Raw genomic sequence first — 14943 nt, 5'->3', positions numbered from 1 at the left:
GAAATTTTGGCATAACAGCAGCAATCACATTCACAACAGGAGCAAAATAAGAGTAATTAGAAATGAAAGAGTAAAATACAAGAAAAACATAACACAGAATTTACTTATGTAGTTCCTGATTAAAGGGCTTCTGTCACCCCCTAAACAGCAAAATAGTACTTTTGTGATATGCAAATTTCTTCACTACCAGCAAGTTGGACGGTTACTTGCTGGTAGCCGCCGCATCCTCGGTCTAAAAAAATGCCCCCTCCTCCACTTGATTGACAGGGCCAGTGAGCGCTCTCCTCCTTCCTTTGGCCCTGTCTGCAGCTGAAATCCCGCGCCTGCGCCGTACCGGTCCTCATTCGGCGCAGGCGCTCTGAGAGAAGGACGCTGGCTTGGCTGCTCTTTCTACAGTGACATCAGCCCTACACCCGGAAGAAAAGATGCCGGCATCGCTGGTAAGGAGGCGGAGAGTCCGGTGACGTCGCTGGATGCTTGATTCAGGTAAGTATTTGCCTAATAAGCATACAGCCACTACAACCACCAACGAAATGGGGTGCCATTATTTTACAAAAAGTTTATTTAGACACTCTATACGCCCAACGCCTATAAATGATATACCCATAATTAATAAATATATATATATATATAATTAATAAATATATGTGATATATATATACATATATTTATATATGTGTGATATATATACAGTCGTGGCCAAAATTTTTGAGAATTACATAAATATTGGAAATTTGAAAAGTTGCTGCTTAAGTTTTTATAATAGCAATTTGCATATACTCCAGAATGTTATGAAGAGTGATCAGATGAATTGCATAGTCCTTCTTTGCCATGAAAATTAACTTAATCCCAAAAAAACCTTTCCACTGCATTTCATTGCTGTCATTAAAGGACCTGTTGAGATCATTTCAGTAATCGTCTTGTTAACTCAGGTGAGAATGTTGATGAGCACAAGGCTGGAGATCATTATGTCCGGCTGATTGGGTTAAAATGGCAGACTTGACATGTTAAAAGGAGGGTGATGCTTGAAATCATTGTTCTTCCATTGTTAACCATGGTGACCTGCAAATAAACGCGTGCAGCCATCATTGCATTGCATAAAAATGGCTTCACATGCAAGAATATTGTGGCTACTAAGATTGCACCTCAATCAACAATTTATAGGATCATCAAGAACTTCAAGGAAAGAGGTTCAATTCTTGTTAAGAAGGCTTCAGGGCGTCCAAGAAAGTCCAGCAAGCGCCAGGATCGTCTCCTAAAGAGGATTCAGCTGCGAGATCGGAGTGCCACCAGTGCAGAGCTTGCTCAGGAATGGCAGCAGGCAGGTGTGAGCGCATCTGCACGCACAGTGAGGCGAAGACTTTTGGAAGATGGCCTGGTGTCAAGAAGGGCAGCAAAGAAGCCACTTCTCTCCAAAAAAACATCAGGGACAGATTGATCTTCTGCAGAAAGTATGGTGAATGGACTGCTGAGGACTGAGGCAAAGTCATATTCTCCAATGAAGCCTCTTTCCGATTGTTTGGGGCATCTGGAAAAAGGCTTGTCCGGAGAAGAAAAGGTGAGCGCTACCATCAGTCCTGTGTCATGCCAACAGTAAAGCATCCTGAGACCATTCATGTGTGGGGTTGCTTCTCATCCAAGGGAGTGGGCTCACTCACAATTTTGCCCAAAAACACAGCCATGAATAAAGAATGGTACCAAAACACCCTGCAACAGCAACTTCTTCCAACAATCCAACAACAGTTTGGTGAAGAACAATGCATTTTCCAGCACGATGGCGCACCGTGCCATAAGGCAAAAGTGATAACTAAGTGGGTCGGGGACCAAAACGTTGACATTTTGGGTCCATAGCCTGGAAACTCCTTAGATCTTAATCCCATTGAGAACTTGTGGTCAATCCTCAAGAGGCGGGTGGACAAACAAAAACCCACTAATTCTGATAAACTCCAAGAAGTGATTATGAATGAATGGATTGCTATCAGTCAGGAATTGGCCCAGAAGTTGATTGAGAGCATGCCCAGTCGAATTGCAGAGGTCCTAAAAAAGAAGGGCCAACACTGCAAATACTGACTCTTTGCATAAATGTCATGTAATTGTCGATAAAAGCCTTTGAAACGTATGAAGTGCGTGTAATTATATTTCACTACATCACAGAAACAACTGAAACAAAGATCTAAAAGCAGTTTAGCAGCAAACTTTGTGAAAACTAATATTTGTGTCATTCTCAAAACTTTTGGCCACGACTGTATATATATACAGTACAGACCAAAAGTTTGGACACACCTTCTCATTCAAAGAGTTTTCTTTATTTTCATGACTATGAAAATTGTAGATTCACACTGAAGGCATCAAAACTATGAATTAACACATGTGGAATTATATACATAACAAACAAGTGTGAAACAACTGAAAATATGTCATATTCTAGGTTCTTCAAAGTAGCCACCTTTTGCTTTGATTACTGCTTTGCACACTCTTGGCATTCTCTTGATGAGCTTCAAGAGGTTGTCCCCTGAAATGGTTTTCACTTCACAGGTGTGCCCTGTCAGGTTTAATAAGTGGGATTTCTTGCCTTATAAATGGGGTTGGGACCATCAGTGGCATTGAGGAGAAGTCAGGTGGATACAAAGCTGATAGTCCTACTGAATAGACTGTTAGAATTTGTATTATGGCAAGAAAAAAGCAGCTAAGTAAAGAAAAACGAGTGGCCATCATTACTTTAAGAAATGAAGGTCAGTCAGTCAGCCGAAAAATTGGGAAAACTTTGAAAGTAAGGGCTATTTGACCATGAGGGAGAGTGATGGGGTGCTGCGCCAGATGACCTGGCCGCCACAGTCACCGGACCTGAACCCAATCGAGATGGTTTGGGGTGAGCTTACCAGAGATGCCGGCGTCTTCTCTTCCGGGTGTAGGGCTTACGTCATCGGCGCAGGCGCACTGAGGAAGGAGCAGCCAAGCGAGCGTCCTTCTCTCAGAGCGCCTGCGCCGAATAAGGACCGGTAAGGCGCAGGCGCAGGATTTCAGCTGCAGACAGGGCCAAAGGAAGGAGGAGAGCGCTCGCTGGCCCTGTCAATCAAGTGGAGGAGGGGGCGTTTTTTTTAGACCGAGGATGCGGCGGCTACCAGCAAGTAACCGCCCAACTTGCTGGTAGTTAAGAAATTTGCATATCACAAAAGTACTATTTTTAAAGAATTTAAAGCACAGCCAGAGGTAGGGTATATATGGACTCTGCATACATTAGCAATTATATTAAGTCCAATACTGAAAATTGCTGTTTGGGGGGTGACAGAAGCCCTTTAAGCATTTTCTACCATTTTGAGTGTACATACAGGGTATATGTTCTCCAAGGTAACAGACCTGCATGCAGACCTTCATCTGTCTGACTTTGCTAACAGGCAAACGTTACAGATGGAAGGAAGTATGACAGCAGGATCTGACTACTTTTTGTTTCTAGACTGTTACCATGGAGGCCCATAATTCTGCAAAGGAGTGGTAGACACAAAACAATGGGAATGCTTTAAACAATACTATTTGCAGCATTGCTTTGATTTATTCATTAATTTTTCATTTTAGACACATTTGAGAGTCAGTCCATGCCAACCACCAGTCATAGCAGATGCAGCTGTGTAAATGTATAGCCAGGAGCAGCTTTCCTCAGCATTAACAATTGATTGCAGGGGTTTAAAGAAGCAAGATATGATTATGAAGTGATCATCTGACTGCCAGAACGACTTGTGATTGAAAGGGCTGTCTTTGTGTGACAACCCCTTTAAATCTTAATTTTAACTATACACAGTGGTTCCTCCAGTTACAATATTAATTGGTTCCGGGATGACCATTGTAAATTGAGTCCATAACTCTATAGAAAACTAGCAATTGGTTTAAAACTCCCAAAATATCATTGCAAAATAAGAGAAAATGAAGATTTAAGAACAAGCAACCAGATAATGAAGACGGATTAAAGAGGACCTCTCATGGGTCCAGACATTATGAAATAACTAGCAGGTTATGTAGGACATAGTCCATGGATGTAATATTGCTTACTAGTTTGTCTTGGCGCTGCTCCGTTCGCCCGCTGTGCCCTCCTGCCGTTTTCCTGGTTAGTATGCTAATGAATATCATCGGTACAGGGAGGAGGAGACTGCCCTGTTTCTCAATGGGCGTCTCCTTCTCCCTGGCTGTAGCGCGGTATATATATATATATATAGAGAGAGAGATATATATGGATATGTATATAGATATACAGGGAGTGCAGAATTATTAGGCAAGTTGTATTTTTGAGGATTAATTTTATTATTGAACAACAACCATGTTCTCAATGAACCCAAAAAACTTATTAATATCAAAGCTGAATATTTTTGGAAGTAGTTTTTAGTTTGTTTTTAGTTTTAGCTATTTTAGGGGGATATCTGTGTGTGCAGGTGACTATTACTGTGCATAATTATTAGGCAACTTAACAAAAAACAAATATATACCCATTTCAATTATTTATTTTTACCAGTGAAACCAATATAACATCTCAACATTCACAAATATACATTTCTGACATTCAAAAACAAAACAAAAACAAATCAGTGACCAATATAGCCACCTTTCTTTGCAAGGACACTCAAAAGCCTGCCATCCATGGATTCTGTCAGTGTTTTGATCTGTTCACCATCAACATTGCGTGCAGCAGCAACCACAGCCTCCCAGACACTGTTCAGAGAGGTGTACTGTTTTCCCTCCTTGTAAATCTCACATTTGATGATGGACCACAGGTTCTCAATGGGGTTCAGATCAGGTGAACAAGGAGGCCATGTCATTAGATTTTCTTCTTTTATACCCTTTCTTGCCAGCCACGCTGTGGAGTACTTGGACGCGTGTGATGGAGCATTGTCCTGCATGAAAATCATGATTTTCTTGAAGGATGCAGACTTCTTCCTGTACCACTGCTTGAAGAAGGTGTCTTCCAGAAACTGGCAGTAGGACTGGGAGTTGAGCTTGACTCCATCCTCAACCCGAAAAGGCCCCACAAGCTCATCTTTGATGATACCAGCCCAAACCAGTACTCCACCTCCACCTTGCTGGCGTCTGAGTCGGACTGGAGCTCTCTGCCCTTTACCAATCCAGCCACGGGCCCATCCATCTGGCCCATCAAGACTCACTCTCATTTCATCAGTCCATAAAACCTTAGAAAAATCAGTCTTGAGATATTTCTTGGCCCAGTCTTGACGTTTCAGCTTGTGTGTCTTGTTCAGTGGTGGTCGTCTTTCAGCCTTTCTTACCTTGGCCATGTCTCTGAGTATTGCACACCTTGTGCTTTTGGGCACTCCAGTGATGTTGCAGCTCTGAAATATGGCCAAACTGGTGGCAAGTGGCATCTTGGCAGCTGCACGCTTGACTTTTCTCAGTTCATGGGCAGTTATTTTGCGCCTTGGTTTTTCCACACGCTTCTTGCAACCCTGTTGACTATTTTGAATGAAACGCTTGATTGTTCGATGATCACGCTTCAGAAGCTTTGCAATTTTAAGAGTGCTGCATCCCTCTGCAAGATATCTCACTATTTTTGACTTTTCTGAGCCTGTCAAGTCCTTCTTTTGACCCATTTTGCCAAAGGAAAGGAAGTTGCCTAATAATTATGCACACCTAATATAGGGTGTTGATGTCATTAGACCACACCCCTTCTCATTACAGAGATGCACATCACCTAATATGCTTAATTGGTAGTAGGCTTTCGAGCCTATACAGCTTGGAGTAAGACAACATGCATAAAGAGGATGATGTGGTCAAAACACTCATTTGCCTAATAATTCTGCACGCAGTGTATATACATTATACTGGTGTGTGTGTATGTATATATATATATATATATATATATATATACACACAGGTGAAACTCAATTTTTTTTTTCAGTAATGCAATTTAAAAGGAATTGCATTAATGCAGCTTAAAATTTGAATTTTGTGAAAAGGTTCCATATTCTAGGCTCAAAGTGTCACACTCTAGTCAGATAATTTATCCATATCCCCTGATCAAAGGGTACCTCAAAATTGTGACTTTTGGGTTTTATAAGCTGTAAGCCATATTCATCCAAATTATAACAAATAAAGACATGAACTTTGCACAATATTCTAATTTTTCGGGTTTCACCTGTATGTATATATATACATATTTAGTTGATATCTTGTTTATATCAATATATATGCACCACTTTATAGCAGTGGAGACTGTCAAAATGTAATCTCTGATTGAATGGCGCTAACTCAGATACAACGTTGTCTTATCGTCTTCACAAGACTATTATGTCTCGATTTACTGTCATTTGTTTCTCTTGTTGTTGGTCTAAGTCTTTTATACTTTGGTCAGCATTCCAAAGTTCTGTCGTATTTCCTGTAGTACACTTCAGGAAATTTGGAAGTTGCAGATAAGAACGTCAGTCTTGATATTTGTAGTGTTAGAACAAAGGTAGGAGTATACCGTGACAAAAAAAAATAAAAAATCTTTTTCTGCTACTTATGCAGCGAACATTGTCAATGCCAAAAAAAAACATTCTGGTAAATAGGAGAAAAACGAGGACTATTAATTCATATTACAACTGTAGGTGGCCTGGTTCTATTATAGGGAGTCTGTCACCAGGAAATTCACTGATAGACCAGGCACAATAACTTGTAGGGCTAGCTCAGTTTAATGTACTGATACCTTTCACTTAGCAATTGGCTTTGCTTCATTCTGGACAAAAAAATACTTTAAGTCCATATGCAAATGAGCTGTTAAGTGCACCGAAACTGGGCCCTCTGTGCACCCTTGCTCCTCCTGCTTCCTCTGGCAGCCCCTCCCTCTCCTTCCTGAATGACAAGGCCAAGTGAAATGAATGTGTAGGAACCTTGCTCGTCAAACAAGACCTCCCCATGTGTAATTGATTTATTGGAACTTTTACGGCTTTTGTAGACAGTCTTTTCATATGAGATCACTTGATTGATCATGGATTCCCATAGACGTAAGTGGCTGAGGATTGCAGTGTTTCCCAACCAGTGTGCCTCCAGCTGTTGCAAAACTACAACTCCCAGCATGCCCGCACAGCCAAAGGCTGTCCAGGCATTCTGGGAGTTGTAGTTTTGCAACAGCTGGAGGCACACTAGTTGGGAAACACTGATCTAGTGAATTGAATTTGTATATGTGGTGGCAATGCCCGCCATCCTGAAGGTTCAATAAACCGATTAGGGGATCTGGGAAAACCAGGATTCTAAGAATATCAGAAATAATGTCTAATACTTGTCCACAGGTACTTAAAGTTGTGTGGTCCTATGTTGTGCCAAAAATCTGCCAGCATGTGATGACATCAGTGGCATGATGGGGTGGAGATCTTCCTATTCTAAAGGACCACTCCAACATAGAATTTTCAGTTTTACACTGATGTATATACTGTGCGTTTGAGGACCACATCGGTGTCTTTGTCAGGTGATTTGTTTTTGAAGTTCTTAGTAAATACAACAGTATAGTACTATATATTACTTATATAATATATATAATATAATAAATATATTACTTAATAAAAGCATAAGATTTTAAGTTCTACATTGGAGTGGTCCTTGAATTAGCACCACTGCAGAGTCAACATCTTTGTCCCATGTTTTTCTCTACAACCCCTCTAATTCTGCAAACTTTAGATCTGAAATCTTGCAGCCTTCTTTGCATTGTGAAAAGAGTATTCTTCATACCGGGCGGGTACTTTACTTTGTAGTCTGATGTAGAGAAGAAACAGAACAAAAGCCCTAGAGCAGTGAAAAATTGACACCATTTAAGCTGATGGGATGTTTCTGTAAACGAGCATCTCAACTGTTTTCATTAGTAACCAGCAGAATTGTGAACGCAGCTCTGAAGTATATAACATGCTGTAAATCTCGTCAGTACAAGATAAGTAAATATAATGTATTTACAAAGTAACTCACCATTTTATGTCTAAACTGTAAAGCTGTGATCAAAGGGGAATATACCCTTTTGGAGAATGTGTCATGTAGCTTTGTAAAAGCTGATGTTTAGGATCCTTAAAGGGAACCTGTCACCGGGATTTTGTGTATAGAGCTGAGGACATGGGTTGCTAGATGGCCGCTAACACATCCGCAATACCCAGTCCCCATAGCTCTGTGTGCTTTTATTGTGTCATATTTTTTTTTTATACATATGCAAATTAATCTGAGATGAGTCAGAGCTTGAAAATATGACTCTTCTCTGGTCACACAAGTAAGATATGACTCTTTTATGTTAATTTGCATAAAAGGCGGTAAGTGTCAAAATGCATAATACTTATTGAATTCGTTTGCTAATGAAAGTAAAAGTGTAAGTGATATGTTTAGGGTAACACAATGAACATTTAGAAACGCTCAGTGAGGGTAGCATAGTAGAGGTGACAGGTTCCCTTTAAAGTGTAGAGTAGTTGAGATCTCCATTCTTGTCTGACTACCTGTGAGATGACAATCATGTCCCCTTTAGATGTTTTTTCTCCAGACTAAACAAATGTTTTCTTTTAGTCTTTCCTCATGACTAAGGGTACTTTCACACTAGCGTTAAAGTTTTATCGTAATGCTTCAGTTTTATCCTAATGCATTTTGAATGGAAAGCATTCCTTTCAGTATGCATCAGGATGTCTTCAGTTCAGTCCCTCTTACGGCATTAATTTCCATTGAAATGTATTAATGCCGGATCCAGTACCAAGTGTTTCGTAAAACTGGATCCGGTTTCCCGGTCTGCGCATGCGCAGACCTTTAAATCTGTGGGGAAAAAAAATACCGGATTCGTTTTTTCAAGATGACACCGGAGAGACTTATCCGGTATTTCAATGCATTTGTCAGACGGATCCGCATCCGGATCCAGAAACAAATGCTATCCGTTTGCATACGGATTTCCGGATCCCGCAGGCGACGGAAATGCCTGCCGGAATCCCCTAAGACCCTCCATGTCCATTATTAGTTAAGTTGCTCTTCTTTGTATGTTTTTTCCAACTCCAAGTCACCCAGCGGTCAAGTTGCTGATACATTGCCATGTTAATACATCAGATGTCATATTTTCAGAAAAAGACAACGCAGCATGCATGCCTATTTTTTCTAATAAAATGGTGAACTCTATGATGGAACTCAAAGAACCCATGGTCCATCAGGTGCCTTTGGTGTCAGCTTGAATTCTGTTTTTTTGCTCCTACTTCGGAACCGAAAAACAGAACTCCTAACACAACTATGAACTCAGCCTAAGACAAAGCCTACATTAGAGTAAATAAACACCAAACGTAGAGACATAGATGGGTTACTAAAGGGGACTCCAGGACCCAGCAGGTCCCACAAACCCACCTTCGTTACACAGAACACACCTGTAGAAGAAAGTTAGTGATATACTTACTTTTCCAAAGTTGCATGGATCAGCCACTCAGGAACCCGGTCAGGTGACACACTTTTTCTGAAAATCCAACTTCCACCTACCAGTATGTCACGTTCTTTACCAGGTTTCAGGCCTAGGTTATGGTCAGAACATCACTTCTGCTGTGGACGGGCCCAGAAACATTTCTTTCCATGGTGCATATGCAGATGAGGTGGATTCAAGAGCTTGTGCCAAGTAGAAGAACAAACAGTTCTGTCCCCATCCACAGTGGACGTGATGTTCCGTCCACAGCCCAGGCCGGAAACCCGGTAAAGCGTGTGATATCAGCGGAAGCAGAATTTTCAGAAGAGGAGCATCACGTGATCGGATTCCCAAGCGGCTGATCCATACGACTTTGGAATGGTAGGTATATTCTAAACTTTCTCCTACAGCTGTGTTCTGTGAAATTAAGATTTGCGGGAAAAACCCTTTAATGACAAGTGCTGAATAGTACGAGCTTCGTAAAGATGTGCTAGGTGCCTGATGCTGTAAGTAAAAGCAATATACATATTAATTTTAATAAATATGGTTTATACATCGCAAAATATTCCACTGAACTGACCTTTCTGTTGGATAATACACCATTTTTGGAGCCCATGCAGCAACCAGCTCAGGTTTTCCTGTGACTTGTAGTCCTGCAACAGCTGCAAGGCCCCAGGCTCTCTGCCTGATGTGGAAAGTCTATTCACAGAAGGCAGTGAGGTCATACAGTCGGGGGGAAGACAGCGATTGTATAGGAAACATCCCTTGTCATCTTGCAGACTTAACCTGGCGCCCTCTGCTGGGCACATGATGATAATGTTAATCTGTAAGGAAGAAAAACAGAGTATAAATAATTCACTAGTGCATATTCAAAGATTGTTTTGAGACGTCACATTTTATTAGGCCATGGAGAATTGGAAAAGAAGGAAGACAGGGCTGCAAAAATGGCTCAGCAATTAAATGCACATGCAGCTGAACGCCTTGCACAGTATCTGACAGTATTTGCTCACCGAGGCCAAGGGGCACGCACTGTTTGGTTAAATCGCTGCTCTTTAGTACTTGGGATGAAACACAGATGACAGAAAACACTGTAGGAGAGATACCGAATGTCTGGGGAATATAACTGCGGGGATTCCTGGACTCGGAACTGGCTGCAGTCGCAGGTTCTATTTTCCGTGTTTTTCCTGCGGTAGAGGCATTTGTGTCTCGTAATCTCTGCGGGCGGCGCTCAGGTTAGTTTATGGAATCTGGATGGGATCTTGACAGGAAAGTAAGTGTTACTTCTGGGACATAAACAGCTTGCTGAGGTCTGGTGCGAATTAGGGCGATTTCCCTTTTTAATGAGATAAGTCAGGGAATGTATGTTTTGAAATATCTTATGTAATTCTTATGTAAAGGGAGATTTCTTAAGTCATGGATTGAGTTTTGAGTTTTTACTGATATTAAATGATAGACCCCGACAGTACGAAAAAGGTCAAGTCCCGGAAACTATTTTAGGGTCTCATCAATGGCACTTTATTATATATAGTATTTGCATTTAGTATTGTAGGTGATATTCAGCTGTTTCTTAAAGGGATTGTCTAATGAAAAGTATTCTACGTTTTTCAAACCAGAACCTGGATCTGAATACCTTTTGTAATTGAATGTAATTAAAAATTTAGCATAGCCGCTGAGCTATTCAATAAAATGTATCTGTATAGCGCCACCTGCTGTTTTCCCCTTTTCTAAATTCTCTGTCCGACTCACTGAGGTGGACACACATGCTCAGTTCCATCCTTCAGAAAGGACATGCCCACCGAGCTGACAGCTTGAAATAAATCTAGCAGAGCAATTGCAGCAGTGAATGGGGAGATCTCTGGATCCATGTGAGGTTCAGGGCTGGTTCTAAGTTTTTTATTACATTACTCATTGGATAACCCCTTTAACTGAATCACTTTATGGGAAATCTGGGTGATGAACAGTATGGCAACCTAATGCTGGCTCAAAGCATTTGTGAGCCTTTGGGAGGGCCGCCGTATTCATCATTAATGGTAGAGATCGTAATAGGTTGCCCAAGTTTAATTGGCCATGGCACCAGCCCAAGTTTGCTTGGTGCTAATGTAGGCCTCATGACCACTATTATCCCTCCCACAGGATCTGTCACCCAGATAACCTAGAGTCTGGGATGACAATTCTGCTTAGTTACATAGTGATACTGGAGCTGAGCATATATCACTGGATAAGTAGGCAATTTTGTTATTTGCTCAATCGGGTAAAAGCTGTATTTTTAACCCCTAAAGGGCAGTTGTCGAGCATCTATGGGTGAGTTCATATATAGGAATATATATTTTTAAGCAGTTTTTTATTTATAATTTTTTTTTATATTTATTTCTATCTTCTTTGAATAGTTACACCACATCCCTAATCCTGCACTCATCACCTTTTAGATGTTGAGGTACTGTAAGCAGAGGCGAAACTTGAAGCACCTGGGGTGTGCTGCAGAGCCCCAACCTGCCATGCGACAATCATAATGCTAGGGTCTTCTTGTGTGGAAGAAAAGCCTTCCCGTCCCCTCAGGCACAAGGACCCAGATGCAACTGGTAAGGTCCTTTTACATGGGCTGACGCATGGGCATATATCATGAATGAACCGAATGTTCCAGATAGTTGCCTGATTGTCAGATCATTTACAATGAGCAATCATCTCCTTAATATGAGGGAAAATGATCACTACTGCGATTACCTGTCCCCATACAAATCCAATGTTTTTTGGCAAACAATTCCTGTTTACACAGGGTGATCTGCTGCTGAAAATACAGTGATATTATGTGCCGCATCAAATATGCTTTCACCCAATGAATGAGCATTCTCTCATTCACCGGCACCTTTAATCGCCAATTTGCGCATGTAAAAGAGCCTGTACTTCTTGCCCCCTATTACTATGTCCTTGGGGGTATGCCATATATGCAGTACCAGAGAACCGGGGGTATCTGCAACGTTTGGTTTGTTACAATGTTTGTAATGTTAATGCTATCTACTGCACACTCAGTTCCAGCATGCACAAGGCAAGGGCAGAGTTAAAAAAATATATATATAGCTGTAAATCTGATGAGCAGCAATATTAAGCTAAGCAAGTTTTAGGCAAAAAAATATATATATTTCCTCATTTCCCTGGTTCTCTTCTGGCCCTTTGTTTACCTGCAATATCATCAATCTCTGCCCCTGCCCCTGCTCTGCAAGTGCTGCCCTGAGTGACATGTCTGCCTGCTGGGAGACTCCGCAGCATGTTATATGTGTAGGACTACAAGTCTCAGCTGTACAATGACACTGCTGATACACACAGGATCCTGGCTGGCTCCACCACCTAGTTCTAGAATGGTCCACTCAGAGTAGCTGTTGAGAGGGTGGAAGAAGGAGCAGTCTTGATGTGCTCCTCTCCCATATACTCCAGCTCCAAGCCCTGTAGCCTTGGTCCAGGAGATGCAAGCAAGAACAAAAGGTAGATGATTTGCATGGCTACAGAGATAGAGAGACAGCAATATAACCCAGTTTAAGGCAACCCAGACCCTGCTGCTGCAGAGGGATAACAAATGAAAGCACCCTGTTTACCCCAGATTAGTGGAGACTATGGCCACGGTTGCTAAATTGTAATTGTTAACCAGAGATCCCAGTAACAGAGACTTTAGCAAGAAAAGGAGTAACTAGAGGGCAATTGCTGCAACCATCTGCCTAGCTCATGCTTGGACATCTGGGAGGATTTTGCACTGTGCACAGATAACGACTAGATGTACTACAACTCCTATTGTGCACTCAGTAAAGAGAGAATCTTGGTAAGTTTCATCTGGCCTGGTTTCTGACTCTCTTAATACGACATGCTGGCCATTGCATCTCCTACACGTGCCCTGCCTAGTACCCACATATACATTAACACCAAGGGCATCCCTGAATTGCCATCAGGTAGGGAGCCCATGGCTACATGTAGTGCCCCGAGGGAACACAGGATGCCTCTATTCACTGCACTGATCCCAGGGAGCAATGCCCTGAGGGAGTACAATGTGACACATCATCATGAGGGCCACTACCACTTACATCCTCTGCTCCGGCTCTTCAGGGCCTCGCTGCATGTATGTTAACGATCTTTAATAAAGTTGGGATTATCCTGTAAATGATACAATGAGCAAAATGAAAAAAAAAACTTTTCTACCTGCACAGAAGTCTTACAGTTTACTGGACATGTCCAAAATGTTCAAAATTAGCAAATGGTATGTAGTGGATTTGGTGCAAATTCTATATGCTGAAAACTGTCGGACACACAGAAACCACCTAAAGAACGGCGGTCGTTAGAAGAAATGTGCTGCAGTTTCATTACCTTATCTTACCACAAAAAAACAGTCTAGAGGCTCATGTCTGAAAATTGTTCCACAGAAAAAAAAAAAATTGTTTCTCATAGCAAGCAGCATTGAGTCTGGTTGCTATGGGCAACCATTTCTGTTCTAGAAGAAAACGAATGGCTTTGTCAATGGATCATGTACGTTTTTGATCAGATGCTTAAAGGGGTTGTCCCACGAAAAATATTCTACAGTTTTCAAACCAGCACCTGGATCTGAATACTTTTGCAATTGCATGTAATGAAAAATATAATATAGTCACTGAGTTCTTCAATAAAATGTATCTGTATAGCGCCACCTGCTGTTTGTTCTTTTTCTTACTTCTTTGACCTTCTCACTGAGATGGCCGCACATGCTCAGTTTCATCCTTCAACTGCCTGAGCTGTGATAGGGAGAGCATGGACACGCCTCCTGAGCTGTGATAGGGAGAGCATGGACACGCCTCCTGAGCTGTGATAGGGAGAGAGCTCCAGCAAAAAAGACACGCCTCCTAAGCTGCAGCAGAAAGCTCGAGCTGTCAGCTTGATATAAATCTAGCAGAGCAATGAATGAGGAGATCTCTGGACCCATGTGAGGTACAGGGCTGGTTCTAGCTTTGTTAGAAAGACATTGTCATGTATCATAGGATGTCTGATTTTCATTTTTCACATTAATCATGGGAAAACCCCTTTAAAGGTTTATTTTGTTATCATCTTTCATGTGTTCGGTTGGGATGCATTTGTTTCTGGGAACTGTACCTTTAAATCTGCAGAACATTGCATCTTTTCCCTGAAGCTAGCTTTGTGTGGTATATCTTGTTTCTCCTTCCACATCTGGTGGTCCAACGCAGTGCATCTCCTTCCTCGCTGTCAATACCCATGCTGCCTGTTATTCCATAGTAGCATTGAATACGGCGGCGCGTGCGTCCAAGATAAACACAGTTTAGATGTAATCAGTGATATGGACCGTGTTAATCTTTCATTGAAAGCTCGGCGGCTCTGCAGTGACTCGCGTAGAGAAATCATTGTTACTTGCAAACTTGTTTTACTGGGATAATGAAATGTATCTGGTAACATGTGACTGCTTATCGGCAGCCTGTCAGCTTTAAAGGCAGGTACACGGTGCTGATGACTGGATGCCGTCTAGGCCGTGCCCAGAAATGAGCAGCTTATAGGCATTTTTATTATTTTTTTATAATTATTTAAGATTACGGGGGACAGTTATT

General features: G+C 41.6%; 1 protein-coding gene across 9 annotated transcripts in view; it reads left to right on the top strand.

Annotated features, from left to right (window-relative positions):
• GHR (growth hormone receptor) overlaps positions 1-14943 on the top strand; it is a 392450-nt gene that overhangs the window by 234297 nt on the left and 143210 nt on the right. Inside the window, exons 1-2 of one of the 9 annotated variants that reach the window (XM_040421297.1) lie at positions 10339-10605; positions 11761-11952. The exons of 2 other annotated variants lie outside the window; for them this stretch is intronic. In XM_040421297.1, coding sequence (XP_040277231.1) covers positions 11883-11952 — 70 coding nt within the window. In that variant the 5' untranslated portion in view covers positions 10339-10605; positions 11761-11882. Of the gene's footprint in view, positions 1-10338; positions 10644-11561; positions 11675-11760; positions 11953-14943 lie in introns of those variants that run through there. 6 more of the 9 variants (XM_040421299.1, XM_040421298.1, XM_040421296.1 and 3 more) reach the window with 6 other exon arrangements.

This window comes from Bufo bufo, chromosome 2 (genome assembly GCF_905171765.1).
Source record: "Bufo bufo chromosome 2, aBufBuf1.1, whole genome shotgun sequence".
Lineage (NCBI taxonomy): Eukaryota > Metazoa > Chordata > Amphibia > Anura > Bufonidae > Bufo > Bufo bufo.
This window is presented reverse-complemented; position numbering and strand designations above follow the sequence as displayed.